This window comes from Oryx dammah, unplaced genomic scaffold, assembly GCF_014754425.2.
Source record: "Oryx dammah isolate SB20612 unplaced genomic scaffold, SCBI_Odam_1.1 HiC_scaffold_14, whole genome shotgun sequence".
NCBI lineage: Eukaryota > Metazoa > Chordata > Mammalia > Artiodactyla > Bovidae > Oryx > Oryx dammah.
In genome coordinates this window covers 19058133-19085347 of record NW_024070198.1, presented here as the reverse complement: position 1 = coordinate 19085347, position 27215 = coordinate 19058133, and the positions used below count along the sequence as shown (strand labels likewise).

Genomic DNA, 27215 nt, shown 5'->3' with positions numbered 1-27215 from the left:
GCTCCTGGTCTTGTTTTTGCTGACTGTATAGAGCTTCTCCATCTTTGGCTGCAAAGAATATAATCAATCTGATTTCAGTATTGGCCATCTGGTGATGTTCATGTGTAGAGTCTCTCTTGTGTTGTTGGAACAGGGTGTTTGCCATGACCAGTACATTCTCTTGGCAAAACTCTATTAGCCTTTGCCTTGCTTCATTCTGTACTCCAAGGCCAAATTTGCCTGTTAATCCAGGTGTTTCTTCACTTCCTAGTTTTGCATTCCAGTCCCCTATAATGAAAAGGACATCATTCTTGGGTGTTAGTTCTAGAAGGTCTTGTAGGTCTTCATAGAACGATTCAACTTCAGCTTCTTCAGTGTTACTGGTTAGGGCATAGACTTGGATTACTGTGATATTGAATGGTTTGCCTTGGAAATGAACAGAGATCATTCTATCATTTTTGAGATTGCATCCAAGTACTGCATTTCAGACTGTTTTGTTGACTGTGATGGCTACTCCATTTATTCTAAGGGATTCTTGCCCACACTAGTAGATATAATGGTTATCTGAGTTATATTCACCCATTTCAGTCCATTTTAGTTCGCTGATTCCTAAAATGTCAACGTTCACTCTTGCCATCTCCTGTTTGACCACTTCCAATTTGCCTTGATTCATGGACCTAACATTCCAGGTTCCTATGCAATATTGCTCTTTACAGCTTCAGACCTTGTTTATATCACCAGTCACATCCACTGCTGGCTGTTGTTTTTGCTTTGGCTACCACTCATCATTCTTTCTGGAGTTATTTCTCCATGGATCTCTAGTAGCATATTGGGCACATACTGACCTGGGGAGTTCATCTTTCAGTGTCCTATCTTTTTGCTTTTCATACTGTTTGTGAGATTCTCAAGGCAAGAATACTGAAGTGGTTTGGTTTGCTATTCCCTTCTCCAGTGGGCCACATTTTGTCAGAAGTCTCTATATGTTATGTAAATTGCTACATGAACAAAACTTATATATTTGCCTTCATCCTTTTCCTTCCTGATGTTGCTGTTCAGTCACCAAATCATGTTCGACTCTTCACAATCCCATGGTCTGGTCATCACTGATAGTCCCATCAGTGACTGAAAGTGTCCTTTCTGATAGCCACTTTTAAATCCACTTCTATAGAAATTATGGAGGCACAAATGTTACTTGGGAATTAAATAGTGATTTTCTAAGTAATTTTGCTTCCAATTTGTGCTTCCTCAGAATTCTGTCAAGATGAGGCATTAAAGTCTCTTCATAATTCAATATATAGAAAGTCATACCAGTATTAACCCTACCCCAGACATGCCCCTTTCCACTAAGTACAACTTTTTCTTTGAAGCGGTTGGGTGGGGCAGGGAGTAGTTGCCTCAGAGGATGTCAGAGTATCAAGTGAGCTCTGTTCAAGTATGTTTCATTTCTACATTTTGCTTTCCACGTGATTTGATATTCTATTCATATTCTCATGTACTCATAATTAGAATAAGCTGATGCTACTTGTTGAATGGGCTTCCCTAGTGGCTCAGTAGTAAAGAATCTCCCTGCAATACAGGACATGCAGGAGACAAGGGTTTGATCCCTGGGTCAGGAAGATTCCCTGGAGCAGGAAAAGACAATCCACTCTAGTATCATTGCCTGGGAAATCCCATGGATAGAGGAGCCTGGTGGACTACAATCCATGGGGTCATAAAAGAGTCAGACACAACTTAGCAACTAAACAACAACAACAACAACTCTGTTGAACTCAAAACCAGTTTCCCTTTTTGAAGTTCAGTACTGTCCACTAAGAGCTACCAGTAAGAAACACGTTTAAATCCTTCAGTTCAGTTCAGTCACTCAGTCGTGTCCGACTCTTTGCGACCCCATGAATCGCAGCATGCCAGGCTTCCCTGTCCATCACCAACTCCCGGAGTTCACTCAGATTCACGTCCATCAAGTCAGTGATGCCATCCAGCCATCTCATCCTCTGTCGTCCCCTTCTCCTCCTGCCCCCAATCCCTCCCAGCATCAAAGTCTTTTCCACTGAGTCAACTCTTCGCATGAGGTGGCCAAAGTACTGGAGTTTCAGCTTTAGCATCATTCCTTCCAAAGAAATCCCAGGGCTGATCTCCTTCAGAATGGACTGACTGGATCTCCTTGCAGTCCAACGGACTCTCAAGAGTCTTCTCCAGCACCACAGTTTAAATCCTTAGCCACACATAAAAAGCACTCTTCTTTCACAAGAAGTTTTCAAAAGAAGAAAATAGTCACTAACAAAACTGGATATTTTTGTTCGATTCAGAAATGTGTAAGACTGGATTGAGCCCTTAAAACAAACTATGGTTTCTGCATGATACTTGCTTAGACTTGGCCAAAAAATTCCTCAAATACTAGTCTGATTAACTTTATGCCATGTTAGAACTCCTCATCATTTCTTGACAAACCACATTATTCCTAGGCTCTCACTATTCTAAGCTTCTTATCTCTGCCTAGAATATCCTTTCTCCTCTTTTCTTCATTCTTCATAGCTTAGGTCTATAGCCTTCTCTGTGAGATCTTTCCTTATTCCCAAGATAGAGACATTGGGGCTCCCTCCTTTCATCTCTCTCCGCTTTTTGTTGGCTCCTGATACAGCCATAGCCAATCTTTCTATTGTTCAGTTCTGTGTTCCTCTCTCAAGGCAGATTGGAGCACTTCCCCCCAGAAAAGTACCATGTATGCTTTTTTAGCATCTATTTCAGTATATAATACACAATAAGCCTTAATAAATTGTGACTCATACAGCTATTATTTAGACCCATTCAATATCACTGAAAAGGTCAGTTTTCATTCCAATCCCAAAGAAAGGCAATGCCAAAGAATGCTCAAACTACCACACAATTGCACTCACCTCACACTCTAGTAAAATAATGCTCAAAATTCTCCAAGCCAGGCTTCAGCAATACATGAACTGTGAACTTTCAGATGTTCAAGCTGGTTTTAGAAAAGGCAGAGGAACCAGAGATCAAATTGCCAACATCTGCTGGATCATGGAAAAAGCAAGAGAGTTCCAGAAAAACATCTATTTCTGCTTTATTGACTATGCCAAAATCTTTGACTGTATGGATCACAATAAACTGTGGAAAACTCTGAAAGAGATGGGAATACCAGACCACCTGACCTGCCTCTTGAGAAACCTATATGCAGGTCAGGAAGCAACAGTTAGAACTGGACATGGAACAACAGACTGGTTCCAAATAGGAAAAGGAGTACGTCAAGGCTGTATATTGTCACCCTGCTTATTTAACTTATATGCAGAGTACATCATGAGAAACGCTGAGCTGGAAGAAGCACAAGCTGGAATCAAGACTGTCGGGAGAAATATCAATAACCTCAGATATGCAGATGACACCACCCTTAGGGCAGAAAGTGAAGAGGAGCTAAAAAGCCTCTTGATGAAAATGAAAGAGGAGAGTGAAAAAGTTGGCTTAAAGCTCAACATTCAGAAAATGAAGATCATGGCATCTGGTCCCATCACTTCATGGGAAATAGATGGGAAAACAGTGGAAACAGTGTCAGACTTTTATTTGGGGGGGCTCCAAAATCACTGCAGATGGTGACTGCAGCCATGAAATTAAAAGATGTTTACTCCTTGGAAGAAAAGTTATGACCAACCTAGATAGTGTATTCAAAAGCAGAGACATTACTTTGCCGACTAAGGTCTGTCTAGTCAAGGCTATGGTTTTTCCTGTGGTCATGTATGGATGTGAGAGTTGGACTGTGAAGAAGGCTGAGCGCTGAAGAATTGATGCTTTTGAACTATAGTGTTGGAGAAGACTCTTGAGAGTCCCTTGCACTGCAAGGAGATCCAACCAGTCCATTCTGATGGAGATCAGCCCTGGGTGTTCTTTGGAGGGAATGATGCTAAAGCTGAAACTCTAGTACTTTGGCCATCTCATGTGAAGAGTTGACTCACTGGAAAAGACTCTGATGCTGGGAGGGATTAGAGGCAGGAGGAGAAGTGGACAACAGAGGATGAGATGGCTGGATGGCATCACTGACTTGATGGACGTGAGTCTGAGTGAACTCCGGGAGCTGGCGATGGACAGGGAGGCCTGGCGTGCTGCGATTCATGGGGTCACAAAGAGTCGGACACGACTGAGCGATTGAACTGACTGACTGAATATCACTTGCAGACTGTCCTCACCCTATATATCAGCCTATATAATCCAACCTGAATTATCATTGTTCATGGTAGCAAATTCCCTGTAGATTATGGTCTATTACTACATGCTGTTAAATGCAGTTAAATCATATAGTCAATTTACCTTAAGTGTTCAGTTTGGAATGAATAATATTGAGGAGGTACAGGTGACTATTCAATAGAAACTGGAAGAACAGAGGAATTTCTGGTGGAAGCCAGGGGGAAAAAATTGAGAGTAAACACAGAGTGAGGCAAACTCTGAACTACCTCTGCCTTTTGTAATTCAGAGAGACATCATCAGTTAGTGGGGAACCATTAGAATTAGTGAGTACAACCAATAAGAAGTAGGGCATTTTAATCACAGCTATTAAGAGAGAACAGGTTGAGAATTGCCTAGGAGGAAAACACAGACATTTCATAGAGTGAAGCTATCTCTAAGCTGAGAGCTAATTTTATTACAAAGAAGAACATCTCCAGTTTAGTCAGAGGAATGAAACCTTAACTAGGTTATAAAGAAATCAGCATAAATGCCTATAATTTTACTGAAGCTGTTGAAGGTGAATAAGACTTGGAAAACGTTGTGAATAAAAAGTACAATATTATATTAATACAAGGCTCTGGGCTAGAGACTAATTACTGCATTAATCAAGTTAACTAGATTAAAGGAAAAACTAAATGCCAGTGAGTATAGTAAGACCTCTGGATCTCATCAGAATTCTGTCTAAATGATGATAGGAAGAGAGTAAAAGAGACACTGACATTATTAAAACGGCTAGGACTGCTTTTAAGAAATGTACTCTTAAGAAAGTGATTTATACATATATATGTATAAATATATACATACACACATATATAAACAAAGTATATATGTATTCTTTTTCATATTCATTTCCATTATGGCTTATTATAGGATACTGAATATACTGAACTGTGCTATACAGTATGACCTTGTTGTTTATCTATTTTACATATAGTAGTTTGTATCTACTAATCCCAAACTCTTAATTTACCCTTCCCCACACTCTTTTCCCCTTTGGTCACCATAAGTTGGTTTTCTATGTCTGTGAGTTTATCTCTGTTTCATAAATAAGGTCATTTGTGTCACATTTTAGATTCCAAACATAAGGGACAACATATGGTATTTGCTTTCCCTTTCTTACTTCACTTAGTGTGATAATTTCTAGGTCCATTCATGTTGCTACAAATGGCATTATATTCATTTCTTTGGCTGCATAGTATTCTATTGTGTATATATACCACGTCTTCTTTATCCATTCATCTGTTGATGGACATTTAGTTTTCTTCCATATCTTAGCCATTATAAACACTCAGCACTCTTTTTGGTAATCAATAACTAAAAACAATCCAAATGCCTATCAAATGGGGCCTGGTTAATCAAATAATAAATCTATGTTACAGGAAGAGGTTCTAAATAAGGAAAGGGGGAAGGCTACAAGAAGCCTTGTGGAGATGGATTGGAAATGGAGGTATTAGTATAACTCATGGTTTTAATATATGTACAGATGAATAGATACAAAACTATGTGTATATATGGGTGTGTTTAATATTTACACACATTTCCTATCCATTGAGCAGGTCTGGAAACAATGACACTCCAGTATCAATGAACACACCTGGCACCCAGAGCTTGGTTTTTAAACACAATTCTCTAATAAGAGGAACCAGGGTTCCTTGGAAAAACAGCTGAGAAGAGCCTAGGCCATCTTGTGGTACCAGAAAACAAGGAATGTTCAAAAAATGATGAAAGGATGTTAAAAGGACATAGGAGCCAACTTGAAGGATCCCTGCCTTGGCCAATTTGAACAACAATCTGAACAACAAAATAAATAATGGTAGCACTGGATTATAACCCACAGAATGAAATAAATATTGAAAGTCATTTTGTATAAATATATAATTCACTAAATAAATAAAAGGAAAAGGAGGAACAGCTCTTCTTCACAGAATATCTATTAATAAATGTAGAAGAATGGACATATAAATTTGACATCAGGAAACACCAAGGAAGACCTACAGATGGGTAATAAAGCACATGGAAAGATTCTCAGTGTTGCTAATTATTAGAGAAATGCAAATCAACACTATAATGAGGTATGACTAAACATCAGCCAGAATGATCATCATAAAAAGTCTACATACAATAAATGATGGAGAGGATGTGGGGGGGAAAAAGAATTCTCTTACACTATTGTTGAGAAATGTAAACTGGTGCAGCCACTATGGAGAACAGTATGGCGTTTTGTTGAAAAACTAAAAATAGAGCTACAATATGACACAGCAATCTTACTTCTGGGTGTACAGCCAGAGAAAACTCAAATTCAAAAATACACATGCACCCCAAAGATTAAAGAAGCACCTAAATAAACATCAGCAGATAACATATAACTGAAGCACTTTTCTGTACACTTGAAACTAACACAACATTGTAAACTAACTATACTTCAATTTAAAAAAAAAAAAAGAAAATGAAATAAATAAGTTCTGGAAATCTGCCGTACAACATAGAGCCTCTAATTAACAATACTGATGTGTACTTAAACTTTTGCTTAGAGAACAAAACTTATGTTAAATGCCCTTATCACAAAAGAATGAACCCAAACAAAAATACAAGGAGTGGGAGGAAACGTTTGGAGATGACAAAAGATGGTGGCATTGATAGTAATGATGGTTTCATGGGAGTATACTTATCTCCAAACACAACCAGTTGGTACATTAAATAACTACAGCTTTTCATGTTTCAATCATACCTCAGTAGAGAGTTAAAGAAAATCTAGAGCCAATGGCATATTAAATGTAAAAACTGAAAGCTTTCTCCTTCCAGAGAGGATTTTTCACAAGTGAATAAGGATTAAGATCAAGAATTTTGACCGAAATGTGGTTTGCATTAACAATAAATTAGAAACAAATTAAATGTCCATCAATGAGAATTGACAAGTAGTTTAAAGAGAATGAACCAGAGCTACAAGTACTGGAAGAGAAACATCTCAAAAATAAACCTTGGGTTAAAAAAAAGTGAGTTGCAGAATGATACATGTGTTATGATATTATTTACATGAATTGCAAAAACATAAAAAATACTATACATTCACTATGAAAATACATTATACATGTACCCTCATAGTCAACAGAAGAGTCTGAAATGCAGTACTTGGATACAACCTCAAAAATGACAGAATGATCTCTGTTCGTTTCCAAGGCAAACTATTCAATATCACAGTAATCCAAGTCTATGCCCCAACCAGTAACACTGAAGAAGTTGAAGTTGAATCATTCTATGAAGACCTACAAGACCTTATAGAACCAACACCCAAGAATGATGTCCTTTTCATTATAGGGGATTGGAATGCAAAACTAGGAAGTGAAGAAACACCTGGATTAACAGGCAAATTTGGCCTTGGAGTACAGAATGAAGCAAGGCAAAGGCTAATAGAGTTTGGCCAAGAGAATGTAGTGATCATAACAAATACCCTCTTCCAATAACACAAGAGAAGACCCTACACATGGACATCACCAGATGGACAACACTGAAATCAGATTGATTATATTCTTTGCAGCCAAAGATGGAGAAGCTCTATACAGTCAGCAAAAACAAGACCAGGAGCTGACTGTGGCTCAGATCATGAACTCCTTATTGCTAAATTCAGACTTAAATTGAAGAACATAGGGAAAACGACTAGACCATTCAGGTATGACCTAAATCAAATCCCTTATGATTATACAGTGGAAGTGACAAATAGACTCAAGGGATTAGAACTGATAGACAGAGTGCCTGAAGAACTATGGACAGAGGTTGTGACATTATATAGGAGGCAGGGATCAAGACCATCCCCAAGAAAAAGAAATGCAAAAAGGCAAAATGGCTGTCTGAGGAGGCCTTACAAATAGCTATGAAAAGAAGAAAACCAAAAAGCAAAGGAGAGAAGGAAAGATATACCCATTTCAATGCAGAGTTCCAAAGAATAGCAAGGAGAGATAAGAAAGCCTTCCTCAGTGATCAGTGCAAAGAAATAGAGGAAAACAATGGAATGGGAAAGACTAGAGATCTCTTCAAGAAAATTAGAGATACCAAGGGAATATTTCATGCAAAGATGGGCACAGTAAAGGACAGAAATGGTATGGACCTAACAGAAGTTGAAGATATTAAGAAGAGGTGGCAAGTATACACAGAAGAATTATTTTAAAAAGATCTTCACGACCCAGATAATCACAATGGTATGATCACTCACCTGCGCCAGACATCATGGAAAGTGAAGTCAAGTGGGCCTTAGGAAGTATCACTATGAACAGAGCTAGTGGAGGTGATGGAATTCCAGTTGAGATATTTCAAATTCTAAAAGATGATGCTGTGAAAGTGCTGCACTCAATATGCCAGCAAATTTGGAAAACTCAGCAGTGGCCACAGGACTGGAAAAGGTCAGTTTGCATTCCAATCCCAAAGAAAGGCAATGCCAAAGAATGCTCATACTACCACACGATTGCACTCTTCTCACATGCTAGTAAAGTAATGCTCAAAATTCTCCAAGCCAGGCTTTAGCTGTATGTGAACCATGAACTTCCAGATATTCAAGCTGGATTTAGAAAAGGCAGAGGAACCAGAGATCAAATTGAACATCCACTGGGTTATCAAAAAAGCAAGAGCATTCCAGAAAAACATCTACTTCTGCTTTACTGACTATGCAAAGACCTTGACTGTGTGGATCACACCAAACTGTGGCAAATTCTGAAAGAGATGGGAATACCAGACCACCTGACCTGCCTCCTGAGAAATCTGTATGCAGGTCAGGAAGCAACAGTTAGAACTGGGCATGGAACAACAGACTGGTTCCAAATGGGGAAAGGAGTATGTCAAGGCTATATATTGTCACTCTGCTTATTTAACTTATATGCAGAGTACATCATGAGAAACATTGGGCTAGATGAAGCACAAGCTGGAATCAAGATTGCTGAAAGAAATATCAATAACCTCAGATATGCAGATGACATCACCCTTATGGCAGAAAGTGAAGAACTAAAGAGCCTCTTGATGAAAGTGAAAGAGGAGAGTGAAAAAATTGGCTTAAAACTCAACATTCAGAAAACTAAGATCATAGCATCCAGTCCCATCACTTCATGGCAATAGATGGGGAAACAGTGGCTGACTTTATTTTTCTGGGCTCCAAAATCTGCAGATGGTGACTGCAGCCATGAAATTAAAAGACACTTACTCCTTGGAAGGAAAGTTATGACCAACCTGGACAGCATATTTAAAAGCAGAGATATTACTTTGTCAACAAAAGTCCATCTAGTCAAGGCTACTGTTGGATGTGAGAGTTGGACTATAAAGGAAGCTGAGCGCCGAAGAATTGATGCTTTTGAACTGTGGTGTTGGAGAAGCCGCCTGAGAGTCCCTTGGACTGTAAGGAGGTACAACCAGTCCATCCTAAAGGAGATCAGTCCTGAATGTTCTTTGGAAGGACTGATGTTGAAGCTGAAACTCCAATACTTTGGCCACCTGATGCGAAGAGCTGACTCATTTAAAAAGACCCTGATATTGGGAAAGATTGAGGGCAGGGAGAAGGGGACGACAGAGGATGAAATGGTTGGATGGCATCACTGACTCAATGGATATTTAGTTCAGTTCAGTTCAGTCATTTAGTTGTGTCTGACTCTTTGCAACCCCATGAATCGCAGCACACCAGGCCTCCCTGTCCATCACCAATTCCCGGAATTTACCCAAACTCATGTCCATCGAGTTGCTGATACCATCCAGCCATCTCATCCTCTGTTGTCCCCTTCTCCTCCTGCCCCCATTATTTTGGGTAAACTCCGGGAATTGGTGATGGACAGGAAGGCTTGGTGTGCTGCAGTCTATGGGGTCGCAAAGAGTCAGACACAGCTGAGCGACTGAAGTATACTGAATAATTAGTGATGTTGAGCATCTGTTCATGTGTTTATTGGCTATCTGTATGTCTTCTTTGGACAAATGTCTATTTAGATCCTCCCCCTAATTTTTGATTGTGCTGATTTTTGGATATGCAGTTCTATGAACTATTTGTGTTTGTATATTTTGGATACTAATCCTTTGTCTGTTTCTTCATTTTTGTTTTATTAATGGTTTCCTTTGCTGTGCAAAAGCTTTTGAGTTTAATTAGATCCCATTTGTTTATTTTTGTTTTAATTTTCATTACTCTGCGCTTCCTGATCTTTATAGTTGGACATTTCTTAAGGCTTTATCCTGACATCTTGTCCTGCAAAAGTCTCACGAGCTTTCACAGCATCAACCATCTCAGCACTATATAGACTCCCAAGCCCCTCTCCCATCTCTCTCAGGTTCCAGCTGTGTGCTAGACAAGGCTCCTTAAAGCTCTGTTCCTATGAGATGCCAAGGAAATCTGACTATCAGACATAGAGGTATTGGTAACCTCTGGTAGAAAGAGTAGAAGTCGTCTTTAAGTATCTGCTCGGATGGAACTGACAACAGATGCTCCAAGAAGATTCCATTTGTTGAGCATCTACTAAATGCACTGTATTCAAATATATGTCATTTAAAAATAAACTCCAGGGTATATTTGTTGAACTAGTAAGAATAATTGTTAGACATATCTTTTATCAGTAACTTTCAGTTTCTTACTACACCATTTTCATGAAATTTCATTTCATGAAATCACATGTTTGATGTGCTTTTGCGTTTGATATGTGTTTTTCTATTACACATGAAACAAACACAGAAAATCCTCATTATGCCAATCCTTAATCAAATATTGAGTACCTTTCTGATGAAATAATTTAACTTTTGTGGCACAATTTAAAATATTAAAACCATCAAAGTAGACCTAGTTAGAGATTTTAATATTCAAATTATTTTTTGAGTAACTTATTTTGTTATCACTCTTGTAAGTTTTCTCTTGTTTAGTTAACTGATGTAATTCTTCTGGATCTTTTTTAGTGGATTGGCATGTAACTTAAACATTTATCAATCATTATTTTCGTTGATCTCACAAAATCCTGTGCCTTTTGCTCAGATTTGCAACTTGGCTTTCCTATAGGTTTGGAAATATATTGGGTTTACTGTATATTGGAGAAATTAAAAGCATCATTGATAGTATTTGTGAGGATATTGGTGAGGATGTTGTCAAGTGGAAGGAATGTTTAAGTCAATTCTCAGGTGAACAATGACTATTTTATTGTTAGGATTACTTTTTTCCTATGTATTCTTTAGCACTAGGGCAGCCTTCTCAAACGTTTTATATCAGATACATTTGAAATATTCTCAAGTATCCGGGGACTCCTAGATGAAAAGTGTAATCACTTAGTTGTAGATACTATAATCCAATAATAACTGCTAGTGCTCTTTTAAACAGAGTGGTGTTTTCCTGAAAAATCTGTTTAGTTTGGCTGACATTTTAGCCTATTCTTTTGTTGGTCCCCTCTCCTTGCATATTTCAGTGGTATATATAGAAGAGACTTCAGTTTTTCCCTTTTAAAATGTTCTCCTTGACTTTTTGGTACCTTGCCCAAGTAAGATTAAAAGTATTATCAAAACTTTCTGTCATATAAATGCTATTGAGATATAGTATGTGATATATGGTAAGTTGCAAGCTTAGGTTTTTTCCCTCCTATTTAAAATGGAAAATGATTTTTTATACAGCCTTTTTAGAAGAGGAAAAAAACCCAAGTAGTTAACTTTGTTTCTTGAAATTAATCCCTTGTTTCCTTTTTATGAATTTGAAAAATTTTAAGGCAAATATAATATGTTTTTGTCAAGTAACTGGCTTAAGTCAAAATGGGATATAATATTTCTAAAGGTAGGTTTGTTAGGTTTATTTAAATAACATTTATGAACTTACATTAATGTTGTTTTCAATAGGAAAATAAATTAACAGTATTGAATAACAAAGTTACTAAAACTATATGTCAAAGCAATATGAGTAAAATTATAGCCTAAGACAACATTTTCTAAGAGACTTTGAAAGAAACCATCTTCTTACTGAGTGGCAATGTCAGGATTATGTAGATAATTATAAGATCAATATACACATGTGTTGGTTTCATGACCATTTTAATGGGCCTAAAAATGCACTTTAATTTTAATTGCTGTTTGGAGCTAAAAATAAATGATTGAATTTATTATTTTTAAAGAATGATTATGTTTATTTCTTTAATGTGACACCTATGCCACTTGTTGTTGTTGCTTATTTACTTGATTCTGTGTTTAATGTGAGATAAGTTCCCATGGATTTTATTTTAAGCTAAAATGAGACAATTTCTGTCCTTTTTCTTGATGTTTCTTAAAAAATAGTTTCTCATACATTGTTGTTGCTATTGTTGTTCAGTCACTAAGTTGTATTCAACTCTGCAACACCATGGACTGCACATGTCAGTTTCCTCTGTCCTCCACTATCTCCCAGAGTTTGCTCAAAGTCATGTCTGTGAGAATTCTCATACATATATACAGAGATAAAGATGGCAGCAAGCCCTGAAACCCACTTCAAAAACAGATAATCAGTTCAGTTCAGTCACTCAGTCGTGTCTGACTCTTTGCGACCCCATGAATTGCAGCCGGGCCTCCCTGTCCATCACCAACACCGAGTTCACTCAAACTCACGTCCATTGAGTCAGTGATGCCATTCAGGCATCTCATCCTCTGTCGTCCCCTTCTCCTCCTGCCCCCAATCCCTCCCAGCATCAGAGTCTTTTCCAATGAGTCAACTCTTTGCATGAGGTGGCCAAAGTACTGGAGTTTCAGCTTTAGCATCATTCCTTCCAAAGAACACCCAGGACTGATGTCCTTTAGGATTGACTGGTTGGATCGCCTTGCAGTCCAAGGGACTCTCAAGAGTCTTCTCCAACATTACAGTTCAAAAGCATCAATTCTTCAGCGCTCAGCTTTCTTCATAGTCCAACTCTCACATCCATACATGACTACTGGAAAAACCACAGCCTTGACTAGACAGAACTTTGTTGTCAAAGTAATGTCTCCACTTTTGGATATAACCAAATGATCATGGTCCTGCTTTATAAGACTAAAAAACCTATGTGTCCACGCTAAGTTGCTTCAGTTGTGTCTGACTCTTTGCGACCCACTGGACTGCAGCCCACCAGGCTCCTCTGTCCATGGGATTCTGCAGGAAAGAATACTGAAGTGGGTTGCCATGCCCGGGATTGAACCTGCATCTCTTATGTCTCTTGCATTGGCAGGTGGGTTCTTTACCACTAGCGCCATGTGGGAAGCCCTAAAAAATCTATAGCAGCTGCTAATGGAGCACCACGGTCACTGTGTCATCTTTTGCAGAACTCCCTAATGACATCTTATGGAGCCCCACATGGTGTTGCACAGAATTCCATTTGAGAAACTCTGCCCAAGGGACTTGGATAATATATACGAGGATAATGCGAACCCCTGTTTTTTTTCAGTCTGTATACCACTGAAAAATGTGTCATCTATATTTTGTGAAACAATGTATAAAATCTGGGTATCTTTAAAAGAGAGGAAAAAGGCATGACAAATGAGAATGATCAGAACAAAGGCCAGTAGGGCAGGGATTCTATAATAAATAGAACTGGATAACACCCATAAAGAACTTTTTGACAAAAGTAGAGGGGCCTGAGTTGGGGAAAAATTATGGTTGAGTTGCAGAGGCCTTGAATTGAAGAAAACAAAGGTCTTGAAAATCCACTAAGATTTTGAAGAGTAAGTGAAACTTATGAAATTGATTGGGAGAAGATGAATCTGGCAGTGTGGGAAGAATCTAGAAGTAGACAGGCAAGTACATTCCTGTGATAATTCATGCAAGTAGAAATAATAGCCAGAACCAGAATGGTGGCAATAGATGTGAAGGAATGGGATGGGTATGGGACATATGGTGAGTAGCTTTCATGATATCTGGGGTCACCCTGACAATGAACATATTTCTATTTGTGGTTATGGTATTAATATTTCCATTTTCAGAAATATTAAAAATGTGAAATTGAGTGAATTTGGGGGGGGTAGTGTTTCTAGGCTGAGCTGTTTCTGAAACTCCCCAGCCAGTCATCTTTCCTGGCCTTGCCTCCTGACACTATTCCTCTCATTTCATTTCATTAGAGAGTACAGATCCCACAGTGCCAGATTTTCAGATTTTTTGAGAAGGACTGTAAATCTAGCTAGTTTGTGATATCTTCCCATTTCTAAATGTTAGCAATTCAATTTTTTTAACAAATAAAATATACTATATCCTATGTACTAGACTTGCCAGTTTGTGACCTTTATCTGGAGTTGTGTATGCTGCTTTCAGAAATCACCTTGAAGTGAACCCTGAACCAAATGGTAATAGTCCCTTTTGGAAGCCTCTGTATAATTCTTACTAGCAGGAAGCTCATAGAAACATTTTTTTTAGTAGTTAATATTTTTGTTTTGTTGGGATGTTGATTTGAAAATTATAAGCCTCGAACCTGGACTGGTGATTCATTTCATATATGATATTATACTGGGACAACCCAGAGGGATGGTATGGGGAGGGAGGAGGGAGGGGGCTTCAGGATGGGGAACACGTGTATACCTGTGGTGGATTCATGTTGATATATGGCAAAACCAATACAATATTGTAAAGTAATTAACCTCCAATTAAAATAAATAAAATAAATAAAAACAAATTTAAAAAAAAAGAAAGTTACAAGCCTTTCTCTGCTTCTTCCCAGCCAGGTCTCTAGACAAACTTTATAACTTTGCTGATTGCGCTGGACTCCATCTGATATTCGCTCTAAATGCGCTGCGTCGTAACCCCAATAACTCCTGGAACAGCTCTAGTGCTCTGAGTCTGCTGAAGTACAGTGCCAGCAAAAAGTACAACATCTCTTGGGAACTGGGTAATGGTAAGTAAGGATGTTATTTCCCCTGAATTGACAAGATAAAAGGTGAAAAATAAATTGGCTTGGGATATACTCTCAGACCATATCTAGTACATCCCAGAAAACACTGGGGTTGTTTGACCACTGAGTTGACCTTCCAAATAGTAAAAGACCAAACAGTTGGAGAGTAGATTTAGTGAATCCCACTATTTGCATCTACAGTTATCTCTAGTTGCCTTATTCCAAATATAGGGGAAATGCCATATGTGACAGAGAAGGCAATGGCACCCCACTCCAGTGCTCCTGCCTGGAAAGTCCCATGGACAGAGGAGCCTGGTGGGCTGCAGTCCATGGGGTCGCTAAGAGTCAGACATTACTGAGCGACTTCCCTTTCACTTTTCACTTTCATGCATTGGAGAAGGAAATGGCAGCCCACTCCAGTGTTCTTGCCTGGAGAATCCCAGGGACAGAGGAGCCTGATAGGAGGCCGTCTATGGGGTCACACAGAGTTGGACACGACTGAAGCGATTCAGCAGTCATATGTGACTTATAATTAACAAATTGACGTTAAATCAGATATAGCCTATCTGCACAGCCTAAGCTGTATTTTACAAAGTGTCTCTCTGGAACACTGGTCCTGTAAGATGACCTTATAATAATTCAAAAGAGTTTGGTGAAGTGTATTCGGGAACTGATCTTCAGTATATGTACGTCTTGAAGGTTCACAATGCACATTAGCATATAAGAGACTCTGTGAAGTCCTCCTGCAATGAAGTCTGTGTAACATTTTGAATCCAGCGTTAAAAAATTTTTATTTCAAGATAGCATCTCTCTCTTTTTTAAATTTATTTATTTTGACCAAGCTGTGCAGCATGCAGAATCTTAATTCCCCTGACCAGGGATTGAACCGGTGCTCCCTGCATTGGGAACATGGAGTCTTAACCACTAGACTACCAGGAAAGTTTCAGCCCAGCATTTTAAAAGTAGGTTTTGGTTGGTTTCAGGGGAAATGCACCCTGTGTAGTCACGTAGGATCCCATGCTTAGAAGAGAATCATGCTTGATTTAATGCTCTTCTATTGCCATCTTATTTTTAAAATAAAGGCATGGGGCCCTGAAAATTATGTAGCCAGTCATGTTTAATCATTGCAGTCTCTCTGTGTGTGTGTGTGTGTATGTGTGTGTATGTGTGTGTGACAGACCTATTATCATCTCATGGAACAATGTTCCATGGAACACACTTGGGAGAAATACTGCCTAAGTCACACTATTTTTCCTAGTGATATGAATGTATGATTCGTTATATATATGATATTCTGTAAATTCCATGACTGTCTAATATTATTGAGTCAACTAATATGGATTATAATTAAAATTATGGATAATTTAAATTGGAAAATATTCTGATTCCCTAATTAAAAGACATTTTGGTAAATCTTAGAACAAAACAATTGAGTCTAATAAGCCAAGAATTCTTTTAAAATTACTGTTACAAATTGATACTAACATTTTGGTCCATGATCTTGAATATATATATAGCTAACTCATATTTGTTTGGAGTACTGTGTGTGTACACATGCACATGTGTGTTTTTACGTACTCTAGAATTTGAAATTCTCATAAGGAAGCAGGAGATGAGGATTTTTTCAGAACAAGTGTCTTTTTTTTTTTTTCCTATCAGTAACCATTTATTGGAATGTAGCTCTCTCTTCCTTCCCTGGAGTCAGGAAAATTGGGAGAGAGCTAGCTACCAAATGGAGACTTGAGCTGAACTGAAGCTAATTTGGATACAGGCAGCATAATTAAGGTAGCCTGAGATTTTTCATCTTCCCAACCAGTCTAGGCATCATACATTCTAGGACAAAAGCAAGTGTGATGTGGTCAGCTTAGAATGAGGCAAAATTATTACACAGCAGACAAAGATATTTACTGATCCCTTCCCATCCTATCTTCTACTTCATGTCAGAATATCCTGACATTCTTTAGTATTTTGTGTTTTCTACTCATGACTACCATACCTAACCTTACCCTGTTCCTATGTTAGACTCTACCCAGCTTAGCTCTTTTCTCCAAACACAACAGAATACTGTTCAAACAATGCATTCTCCAAACAGGACATTAGAGCTCTCATGAGGAACAATGTTTAAAACGAGTGAGTGAAAGACAGTAAGGAGTGGTAGGGCCTCTAGTGAGCTACAGAATACATGCTCTGCCTAAACTATTTGTTTTCTTTCTAAATTATTTCTAAATAAAATTTGTTTGTAAATGAATCTCAGCTGTATTGTAAAGTAATTATCCTCCAATTAAAATAAATAAAAAGAATCTCAGCTTGTTGTAGATAAGCACAAAACAATTAAAACTTACTTACCAGTGACTGATTGGAGTAATTCCTCCAGGGTTTTTGGCATCTCTGAATTTGGGAGCTTATTAAACTAAGTAAATCTTTAATTGATATAACTGAAGTGATTTGGTGGCAGGAGGTGGGTGGGGAGAGTATATGCATCTTTCTATATATTTCTATCTGTTCCAATAACTGAGAGTCTGCCTCTTTCCATCCTTCCCCCAAATTACGTTGAACAGTTTGGAGATGGAGCTAATTGCATTTTTAAAATGTTCAGTCACCTTAGCCACACTTGATTCTCATCATCATCTTTTTGGTGTCTCTTCAAGGATGAACAAAAACAAAGAATCAGTTTTGAGAAGGAGAAAAGGCATGGTCATATATAAGAAAATAGGGAGATAGACAGGAATAGATAGAAAAATAACCAAGGCTATGAATTTAAAAATTCAATAAGGTAGAAAATATCTGGTAAGGTTTCTTGTGAGAATTTCCATCAAGGTAGATATAGGTAGTTTTTTGAGTTTCTAGTCAAGAAGACGAGTTGGCCTGTTTACCTCTTCTTCCTTTTATTTTAAAAGTTGCATCTCTATTTTTTGATATGACAAATAAGTAGTCTGCCCAACTAAACATATCTTTTAGGGTTTGAAGATTTATTTTGTAGCTTTTACTAGTTCATTTTAAACTACTGATAGTTTTTCTTATGCTAGCATCCTATCCCTAGAGATATCTAGTGTATTCTGTTCACAACTATTCTATGTTGTATATTCAGGTCCTTGCTCCTCAAAAATTATCTGGTCATCTTTCTGGCCTGGATTTGTCTCTCCAATCTTTTATCCATTTTCTTTTTTGTAACCTTATCTTTTTGGACAGATGTAAAAGTTTAACTATTATATCCACATTTAGGGAGAGACAATAGAACTGGTCAGTTCTCTTATCACTCAACCTCCCATATACCTACATCCTGTTAATAAGTACTTTACAGTAAATCTGGCATTGGGAAAACTGAAGTAGATATTTCTTTGGTTGTTTCTCCTAGAGTAGCTAAACTTCAAGTGACTTACTTTTTTTCTTCTTTAAAATTGGTGAATAGTGTGGGCTATAGACCATGAAAACAAAAATATACTCAATTTTAAGAGGTGAAAAGTTAGTAAGCTTAGGATGTCAAAGTCTATGAAAGAATGACTTCCTTGATACAAGATTTTTAACAACTATGTTTTGTAGATATGAAATGTTTCCTTGCACGTCATGTCTGACTGTTTGCAACCCCTTGAACTATAGCCTGCCAGGCTCCTCTTTCCATGGAATTTTCCAGCCAAAGATGCTGGAGTGGGTTGCCATTTCCTACTCCAAGTCACCACTTTACTTTTTTCATTTTCCTCTCTCTGCCTGCTTCTCACCTTCATCAACTATCTTCTCTATTCTTTTTCCACATATTCCCATCTACATATATACTCTCAATAAGTTCATAGACCTATACAACTATTTCCACAGTCCAATTTTAGAACATTTCCATAACTTCAGAAAGATCCCTCATGCTGGTTTTCAGCCAGTCTCTGTAACCATTCCCAGTCCCAGGAAACATTAATCTGCTTTTTGTCTTTTGTAGACATTTCATGTAACTGGAATCGTACAGTATGTAGACTTTTGCATCTGTAGACTTCTTTCACTTAGCATGTTTTTGAGGTATATCCATGTTGTAGCATGTAAAAGTAGTTCATTCCTTTTAATTGCTGAATGCTGTTCCTATGCATGAATATACACATATATTCATTCATATATACATATATATATATAGCACATTTTGTTTTTCCATTCACCAGATTATAGGTATTTAGATTGTTTCTGTTTTTTTTATTATGATCAGTAATGGTGCTGAAATATTCATTTACAAATCTGTGTGTGGTTGTATACTTTCATTTCTTGTAAGATGATACCTCAGAGGAGATGGAGTTGCTAGTTTGTATGGTAAATTTATGTAGATTTTTGAACAAATTAACCACACTACTTTCCAAAGTAGCTGTACCATTTTGCATTTTTCTCAGTAATGCATGAGGATTACAGTTTTTCTACATCTTTGCAAACACTTTTTATTGTCTATCTGATTAGAGCCATTTTAGTGGGTTTGAAGTAGTATATTAATATGACTTTAATTAGTACTTTTCTAATGACAAGTGATATTGAGCATCTTTTCACATGCTTATCAATCATTTTTACATTTTCTTGGGTGAAATCTCTACTCAAATCTTTTGTCATTTAAATTAGGTCATCATATTATTTAGTTGTAAGAGTTTTAAATATATTCTGAATGAAAGATCCTTATCAAACATATGATTTGCAAGTATTTTCTCCCAATCTGTAGCTTTTTTATCATTTTCTTTATGGCATCTTTTGAAATTCAGATGTTCTGAATTTTGATAAAGTTCAGCTTATCAATTTTTTTGATGTGTTGTGTTTTTGATATTATATCTTTGCCTAATGCAAAATCACAAAGATTTTTTAACCCAAAGTCACAAAGAGTTTTTTTCTATTTTTTCTTTTAATAGATTTGTAGTTTTTGCTTTTGCTTTTGGGAATAAGATCCAGTAGGAGTTAAATTTTGAGTATGATGTGCAATAAGAATCTAAATTCATCTTTATGGCTATTAAATTGTCTCAGCATTGTTTATTTAAAAGATTTTCCTTTCCTTATTGAATTCTCTTAACATTTTTGTCAGAAATCAGTTGACCATAAATAAGCTTATTTCTGGGCTCAGTTCTCTCCCACTGATCTATATGTCTGTTCTTGGACTACACTGTCTTTTTTTGATATATGTATTTATTACAAAATGATCACTATGGTAAGTTCAGCTGACATCCATCACCTCACATAGTTATAAATACTTTTATCTTATGATAAGAACTTTTAGGATCTATTCTCTTATCAAGTTTCAAATATATAATACAGTATCATAACTATAATCACCAGGATGGATATTATATCCACACGACTTATTTATTTTATAAAGTAAGTTTGTACCTTTTGATCATCCTCACCCATTTTGCCACCCTCACACCTGCCTCTCTGGTATAGTAATCATGTGCTTAGTCACTCAATCATGTCCAACTCTGCGACCCCATGCACTATAGCCTGCCCGCCTCCTCTGTCCATGGGATTCTTTGGGCAAGAATACTGGAGTGGGTCACCACTTCCTACATGTGTGACTTCTTTATGATTTTCTGTATACAAGATATATTGTGAGAATAAAGATGGTTTTGCTTCTTCCTTTCTAATTTAGATGCCTTTTTATTTCTTTCTCTTGCCTAACTGCACTGACTATAATCTCTAATACAAATGTTGGATATAAGTGATAAGAGCACGCATCCATGTCTTGTTCCTAATCTTAGGGAGGAAGCATTCAGTATTTGAATTAAGTATGATGTTTTACCATTAAGCATTCAGTATTTTACCCATAAGTATGTAGATTTTTCTTAGATGCTGTTAAGCATCTCCCTTCTATTGAGGAATTTCCCTTCTATTCATAGTTTGTTGAGAGTATTTATCAGAAATGGGTGTTGGATTTTGTAAAATAGCTTTTTATTTTGTTTCTTTGTTTGCATCTGTTGTAATGATAATGTGGTTTTGGTCTTTTATTCTGTTAATACAGTATTTTACATTAGTTGGGTTTTGCTATTAAATCAACTTTGCATTCCTGGTATAAATCTCACTTGTTTATGATACTATAACACTTTTTATACATTGCTGGTTTCAGTTTGTAGATATTTTGTTGCATATTTTTGAATCTGTATTCATGAGAGATTCTCATCCGTAGTTTTCTTATGATGCTTTTGGCTTTGGTATCAGGGGAATATTGGCCTCATAAAATAAGTTGGGAATTGTTCCTTCTTTCTCAATTTTCTGAAAAAGTTTGTGAAGGATTGTGCATTATTTCTTCCCTAAATACATTATAGAATTCACCAATTAATCCATCTGAGTCTGGGCTTCCTTTGTGGAAATAATTTTAATGACTGATTAAATGTTTTTTGTGGTTATAGACCTATTCAGATTTTCTATTTTTTTTTTAATTTGGGTTTCGTAGTTTGTGTCTTTTCTAAAATTTTTTTCATTTCGTCTAAGTTGTGTAAATTATTGGCACAAAGTTGTTCATTTCTTGGTGGTGATGTTCACTTGCTGACTCATGTCCAACACTTAGCGATCCCATGGACTGCAGCACACTAGGCTCCTCTGTCCTTCACTATTTCTCCAAGTTTGCTCAGATTCATGTCCATTGAGTCAGTGATGCTGTCTAACCATCTCATCCTCTGCTGCCCCCTTCTCCTTTTGCCTTCAATCTATCCCAGCATCGGGGTCTTTTCCAATGAATCAACTCTTCACATCAGGTAACCAAAGTATTAGAGCTTCAGCTTCAGCATCTGTTCTTCTAGTGAATATTCAGGGTTGATTTCCTTTAAAATTGACTGGTTTGCTCTCCTTGCAGTTCAAGGGACCCTCAAGAGTCTTCTCTGGCACCACAGTTTAAAAGCATCAATTCTTCAGCACTCAGCCTTACATTCCTACAGCTTCTTACAATGCTTACAGCTACCCACTCCAGGATTCTGGCCTAGAGAATTCCATTGACTGTATAGTCCATGGAGTCACAAAGAGTCAGACACGACTGAGCAACTTTCACTTTCACTTTTCACAGCCTTCTTTATGGTTGAACTCTCACATCCATACATGACTACTGGAAAAACCATAGCTTTGACTATATAGACTTTTGTTGACAAAGTGTTGCCTCTGCTTTTTGATATGCTGTCTTGGTTTGTCATAGCTTTCCTTCGAAGGAGCAAGTGTCAGTAGTCCCTTATCCTTTAATTAATGTGAGGTCCTTAATAGTATTTCTCCTTTCATTCTTAAATTTGGTCATCTGTTTCTTCTCTCTTTATTTTTTTGGTCAGTCTAGCCAAAGGTTGTGTCAATTTTGTTGATCTTTTTAAAGAACCAACTTTTACTTCAGTGGATTTTTCTCCTTTATTATATCATTGATTTCTACTCTAATTTTTATTATTGTCTTTCTTCCTGCTTTGATTTTACTTCCCTCTTCTTTTTCTCTTTTTTTTTAAGAGAAAAACTTAGATTATTGACTTGAGATCTTTCTTATTTTCTAATGTAGGAGTCTGTAAGGCTGTAAGCAGTTTTTTTTTCCTAACCAATTAAAAAAGTTAGAAGTCTAACATATATGTATCAGCAGAGCTTTTTTCCCCCCAAAGTCTGTCTTCTTGGCTTACAGCTGGCCACCTTCTCACTATGTCCTCACATGGCCTTCCTTCTGTGTGTGTATCCCTACTGTCTCTTCATGCTCAAATTAACTTTTTAAAAGAACGGTTTTAGGTTCACAGCAAAACTGAGAAGGTACAGAGATTTCCCATATATTCCTTGCCCCCACACTTGGGTAGCCTCCCCCACTATCAATATCCCTCACCAGAGTGGTACATTTGTTACAATTGATGAACCTACATTATATATCATAATCACCCAAAATTCATAGTTTACATTATGGTTCACTTTTGATGAGTATGTAGTATGGGTTTGAGATGTATAATGACATGTATCCATCATTATAGTACCATGGAGAGTATTTACAGCCCTAAAAATCCTCTGTGCTCCATCTGTTCATCCCTCCCACCTCTCCCCAATCCCTGGCCACCACTGATCCTTTTACAATCTGTATAGTTTTTCCTTTTCCAGAATATCATATAGTTGGAATCATACAGTATTACAGCTTTTAAGATTGGCTTGTTTCACTTAATGCCAGCTTCCCTGGTGGCTCAGACAGTAAAGAGTCCCAGGTTCAATCCCTGAGTCAAGAAGATCCCTTGGAGAGGAAATGGCAACCTATTCCAGTAGTCTTGCCTGGAAAATCCCAAGGATGGAGGAGCCTGGTGGGCTACAGTCCACGTGTTGCAAAGAATTGGACACGACTAAGCGACTAACACTTTCTTTCACTTAATGATATACATTTAAGTTTCCTCCATGGAACCTTTCACGGCTTGATGGCTCATTTCTTTTCAGTGCTGACTAATATTCCATTGTGTGAATGTACTACAGCTTATTTATCCATTCATCTACTGAAGAACATCTTGCTTGCCTCCAACTTTTGGTATTTGTGAATACAGATGCCATAAATCCATGTGCTGATAAAGTGAGGACATAAGCTTTCATCTCCTCTGTGTAAAAACAAGGCACGTGATTGCTGGATTATATGCTCAGAGTATGTTTTGTTTGTCAGAAACCACCAAACTTCCAGAGTAACCATATCATTTTGCATTCCCATCAACAATAAATGAGAGTTCTGTTCCTCCAATTCCTCCATATTCTAGCTAGTATTTGCTGGTGTTAGTGTTACAAATTTTGGCCATTCTTAATAGGTATATAGTGGAACTTCATTGTTGTTTTAATTTGCACTTCCTTGATGACATATAAAGTAGAACATCTTTTTTCATATACTTGTTTGCCATCTGTATGTCTTTTTTGGTGAATATCTGTTAAGACCTTTAGCATATTTTTAAATCAGGTGGTTTGTTTTCTTAGTAAGTTTTAAGCTCTTTCTATATTTTTAATAAGTCATTTATTAGATATGTCTTTTGTAAGTATTTTCTGCCAGGCTTTAGCTTGTCTTCTATTCTCTCAACATTGCCTTTTGCAGAGCAAAAGTTTTTAATTTTAATGAAGTCCAGTTTCTTAATTATTGCTTTCATGGATTGTGCCTTTGGTGTCATCCTATACATTTTTATATATTATATTTTCATTTTCATTTCATTAAAATATTTTCTAATTCTTCTTGTGATGTCCTCTTTGACTCATGGATTATTTCTCTGATTTCCAAATATTTATAGATTCTCAAATTTCTTTCCATTGTTGAATTCCAGTTTAATTCTATTATGGTCAGGGCATACATATATTAACATACACTGGTGTTCTTTATTTCTGTGTGTGCTTTTGGATCACCATCTGCTGTCATTTTCTTTCAACCTAAAATATATCTTTTCTTATTTCTTGTAAGACCTTTGTTTTTCTGGGAAGATCTACATTTTGCTTGCAGCTTTGAAGCATAGATTGCTGCATTCAGAATTGTTAATTGATGTTTTTCCCAGAATTTTGGATTTATTATCTCACTGTCTTCTGGCCCTATTTCTGATAAAAATTCAGCTACTAATTCCATTGTGTTCTAAATGTGAAGAGTTGTTTCAGTTCCAAGATTTCCATTTGATAATTTTTTGTAATTTCTATCTTTATTTATTTGCAATATCTCTATATTTCTATTTAATCAGTAAAATCATACTTTCCCTTACGTTTTTATTCTTCCCTCAGTTCTTTAAGCATATTTATAATAGCAGTTTTGAAGTCCTTGTCTGCTAAGTCCTACATCTGAGTTCCCTAAGAGATAGTTTCTTTTTTCTTTTTTGCTTGCTTATGGGTCATACTTTCCTATTTTTTTGCATGCTGCCATTTTTTGTGGTTGAAAACTATACATCTTAGATAATATGTTGGAGCGACTCTGGATTCCAGATCCTCTTTTCCAGAGGTTTTTTGTTGTTTCTTTTCTGTTTGTTTAGTCACTTCCTGGACTAGTTCCATAGAGTTCATCTCCCTTGCATCATGTAGCTACTAATATCTATTTGTTTTTTTTTTTTTAATTTTTCAATTATTTTTTTAATTGCAAAAGCCAGCTTCCCAGGGGTTGCCTCTGAGTTGGCATAGTTTAATGGTGAGATGGTGAATGATCAGAGGTTATGCTTACCTTGAAAGCTGTTAAGGCTTTCATCTTTACCATTAGATCTGTGTATAGGTTTGTGAACACATTCAAAATTTAGGCATTTTGCAAGTCTGACTGGCTTTTAATCTCTGACATGCCTTTTCATGTATCCTTTATGAGTATATTATGTTTCACATTCATCTGGGAATGTGTGGATAGCTAGTGCCCTCTCCAGTCCCTCCTGAGAACAACTTTCCAGACTACGAGGGGTATTTGTGGGCTTACCAAAATCCTCAGTGATTTCCTTGCTCCCCAAATCTCCCTGTTACATCTCTTGTGAGTCTGCTGATCTATTTCTTGCCCCTACCAGTGTCAAAACCTCAAGTTAACCAAAATGTTGGCCTTCTCTGGGATATGTCCTTCATTGCAAATCAAGATAGCTCTTCCAGCAGTGGAGCTGCTGGATTTTAGGACTTTTCTTGTCTTTTTAGGACTACCAAGTTAATAGGAACTGGGCGAGAGGATTACACTCAGCCACTTTGTTATAATTGAACATTAAATTTTTTTTCTATCTTTTTGACACAAGGATCATCTTTATGAAGCTTTCCCTTCTTACCATTTGTATTAGTTTTCTAGGCCTGTCATGACAAGCTTAATGGTGTAAAACAAGACATATTTGTTCTATCACAGTTTAGGAAGTCTGAGATCAAAGCATTGCCAGGGTTAATTCCTTCTGGAGACTTTTAAGAGAGAATCTATTAAGAGAGAATCTCCACTGAATAGATTTGGAGAATCTATTAGAAGCTCTCTCTAGCTTCTAATAGCTACCAGCAAGCCTTGGAATAGCAATATCCCTTGAATTCTTGCCTCCATTGACACATGGGCTTCCTCCCTGTGTGTCTGTGTACCTGAATCTTCCTCTCCTTTCTCTATAAAGACACCAGTCTTTGGATTTAGGGCACATCCTAATCCCATATGACCTCATCTTGAGTAATTACTTCAAAGACCCTATTTCCAAATAAGATTACATTCTAAAGTTTTAGACTGACATTAATTTGGGGGGATACTGTTCAACTCAATATGCCATTTATTATAAACTATCATTTGAAAATCAGTATGGTCTCTCTGCTGTGGATTAGATGACCATTTGTGAAGATTAGTTTGAAAATAAATAGAATGATAAAATGGCACTTGATTTTTTTGTTGGGATAGTTTCTCAAGTTAAGCTAGCTTGCACCCTCCTTTGGTTATTTTGTTTACATTGTTAAGAAAAAAGGGAGAGAGATCTGTGGCTAGGAAAAGGTTGGCAGAACCTCACTCTTCCCAACTCTGACTTGCATGTCTGCTTTTAATCTAGAACCAAATAACTATCGGACCATGCATGGCCGGGCAGTAAATGGCAGCCAGTTGGGAAAGGATTACATCCAGCTGAAGAGCCTGTTGCAACCCATCCGGATATACTCCAGAGCCAGCTTGTATGGCCCTAATATTGGGCGGCCCAGGAAAAACGTCATCGCCCTTCTAGATGGGTAGGTCAGATTATTTAGCAGTTTTTAAAACATTGTTCATTACATGTAATGAGTTAATGTATTTGTACTCTTCCTGGTTATTTCTGGTCTTAAGAAGGACAGAGAGACTCATTCAAAGTGACAACTCCCACCATAAACCAAGGATTCTCTACAAACAGTGCAAGAACTTATCTCTCTGGGCCTTTCACAGTCAGCAGAAGTGGGTGGGATTGGGAGGAATATCACAAACTCCAAAACAGGTTGGAAAGGATGTGTTGTTTTAAAAAGCACATTTAATATTATAGCATTGCATAATATAATAATATTTTTTAAAAGGCAAAATATTATCTACTATACTCTTGGGAACTCTTATAGAAAGTAAAACAAAATCCTGGATAGTGGAACTAGGTTAAAAAGTTGAGAAACACTACAAACATCTGTACATTAAAACACAGCTTGACAAATTTGTTAGGTATTCTAGAGAATTACTATCATATGATTTATTTAATTTTGACTGAATCAAACAATCATTTATTAAGCATTGGTTGTGGATGGTCACTATGTTAAATGCTGTCTTCCCCAGTGCTGCTGGTGGGCCAGGCCCAGATAAAATAAGTGGGATGAATATTCATTCATGTTGAG

The 27215-nt window shown here is 37.1% G+C and overlaps 1 protein-coding gene across 1 annotated transcript in view; it reads left to right on the top strand.

The window, feature by feature from the left end:
• Positions 1-27215, top strand: part of HPSE2 (heparanase 2 (inactive)) — a 702164-nt gene that overhangs the window by 414500 nt on the left and 260449 nt on the right. The window contains exons 4-5 of the mRNA XM_040254194.1: positions 14844-15017; positions 26423-26594. Of these exons, the coding sequence (XP_040110128.1) occupies positions 14844-15017; positions 26423-26594 (346 nt within the window). The remainder of the gene's footprint in view (positions 1-14843; positions 15018-26422; positions 26595-27215) is intronic.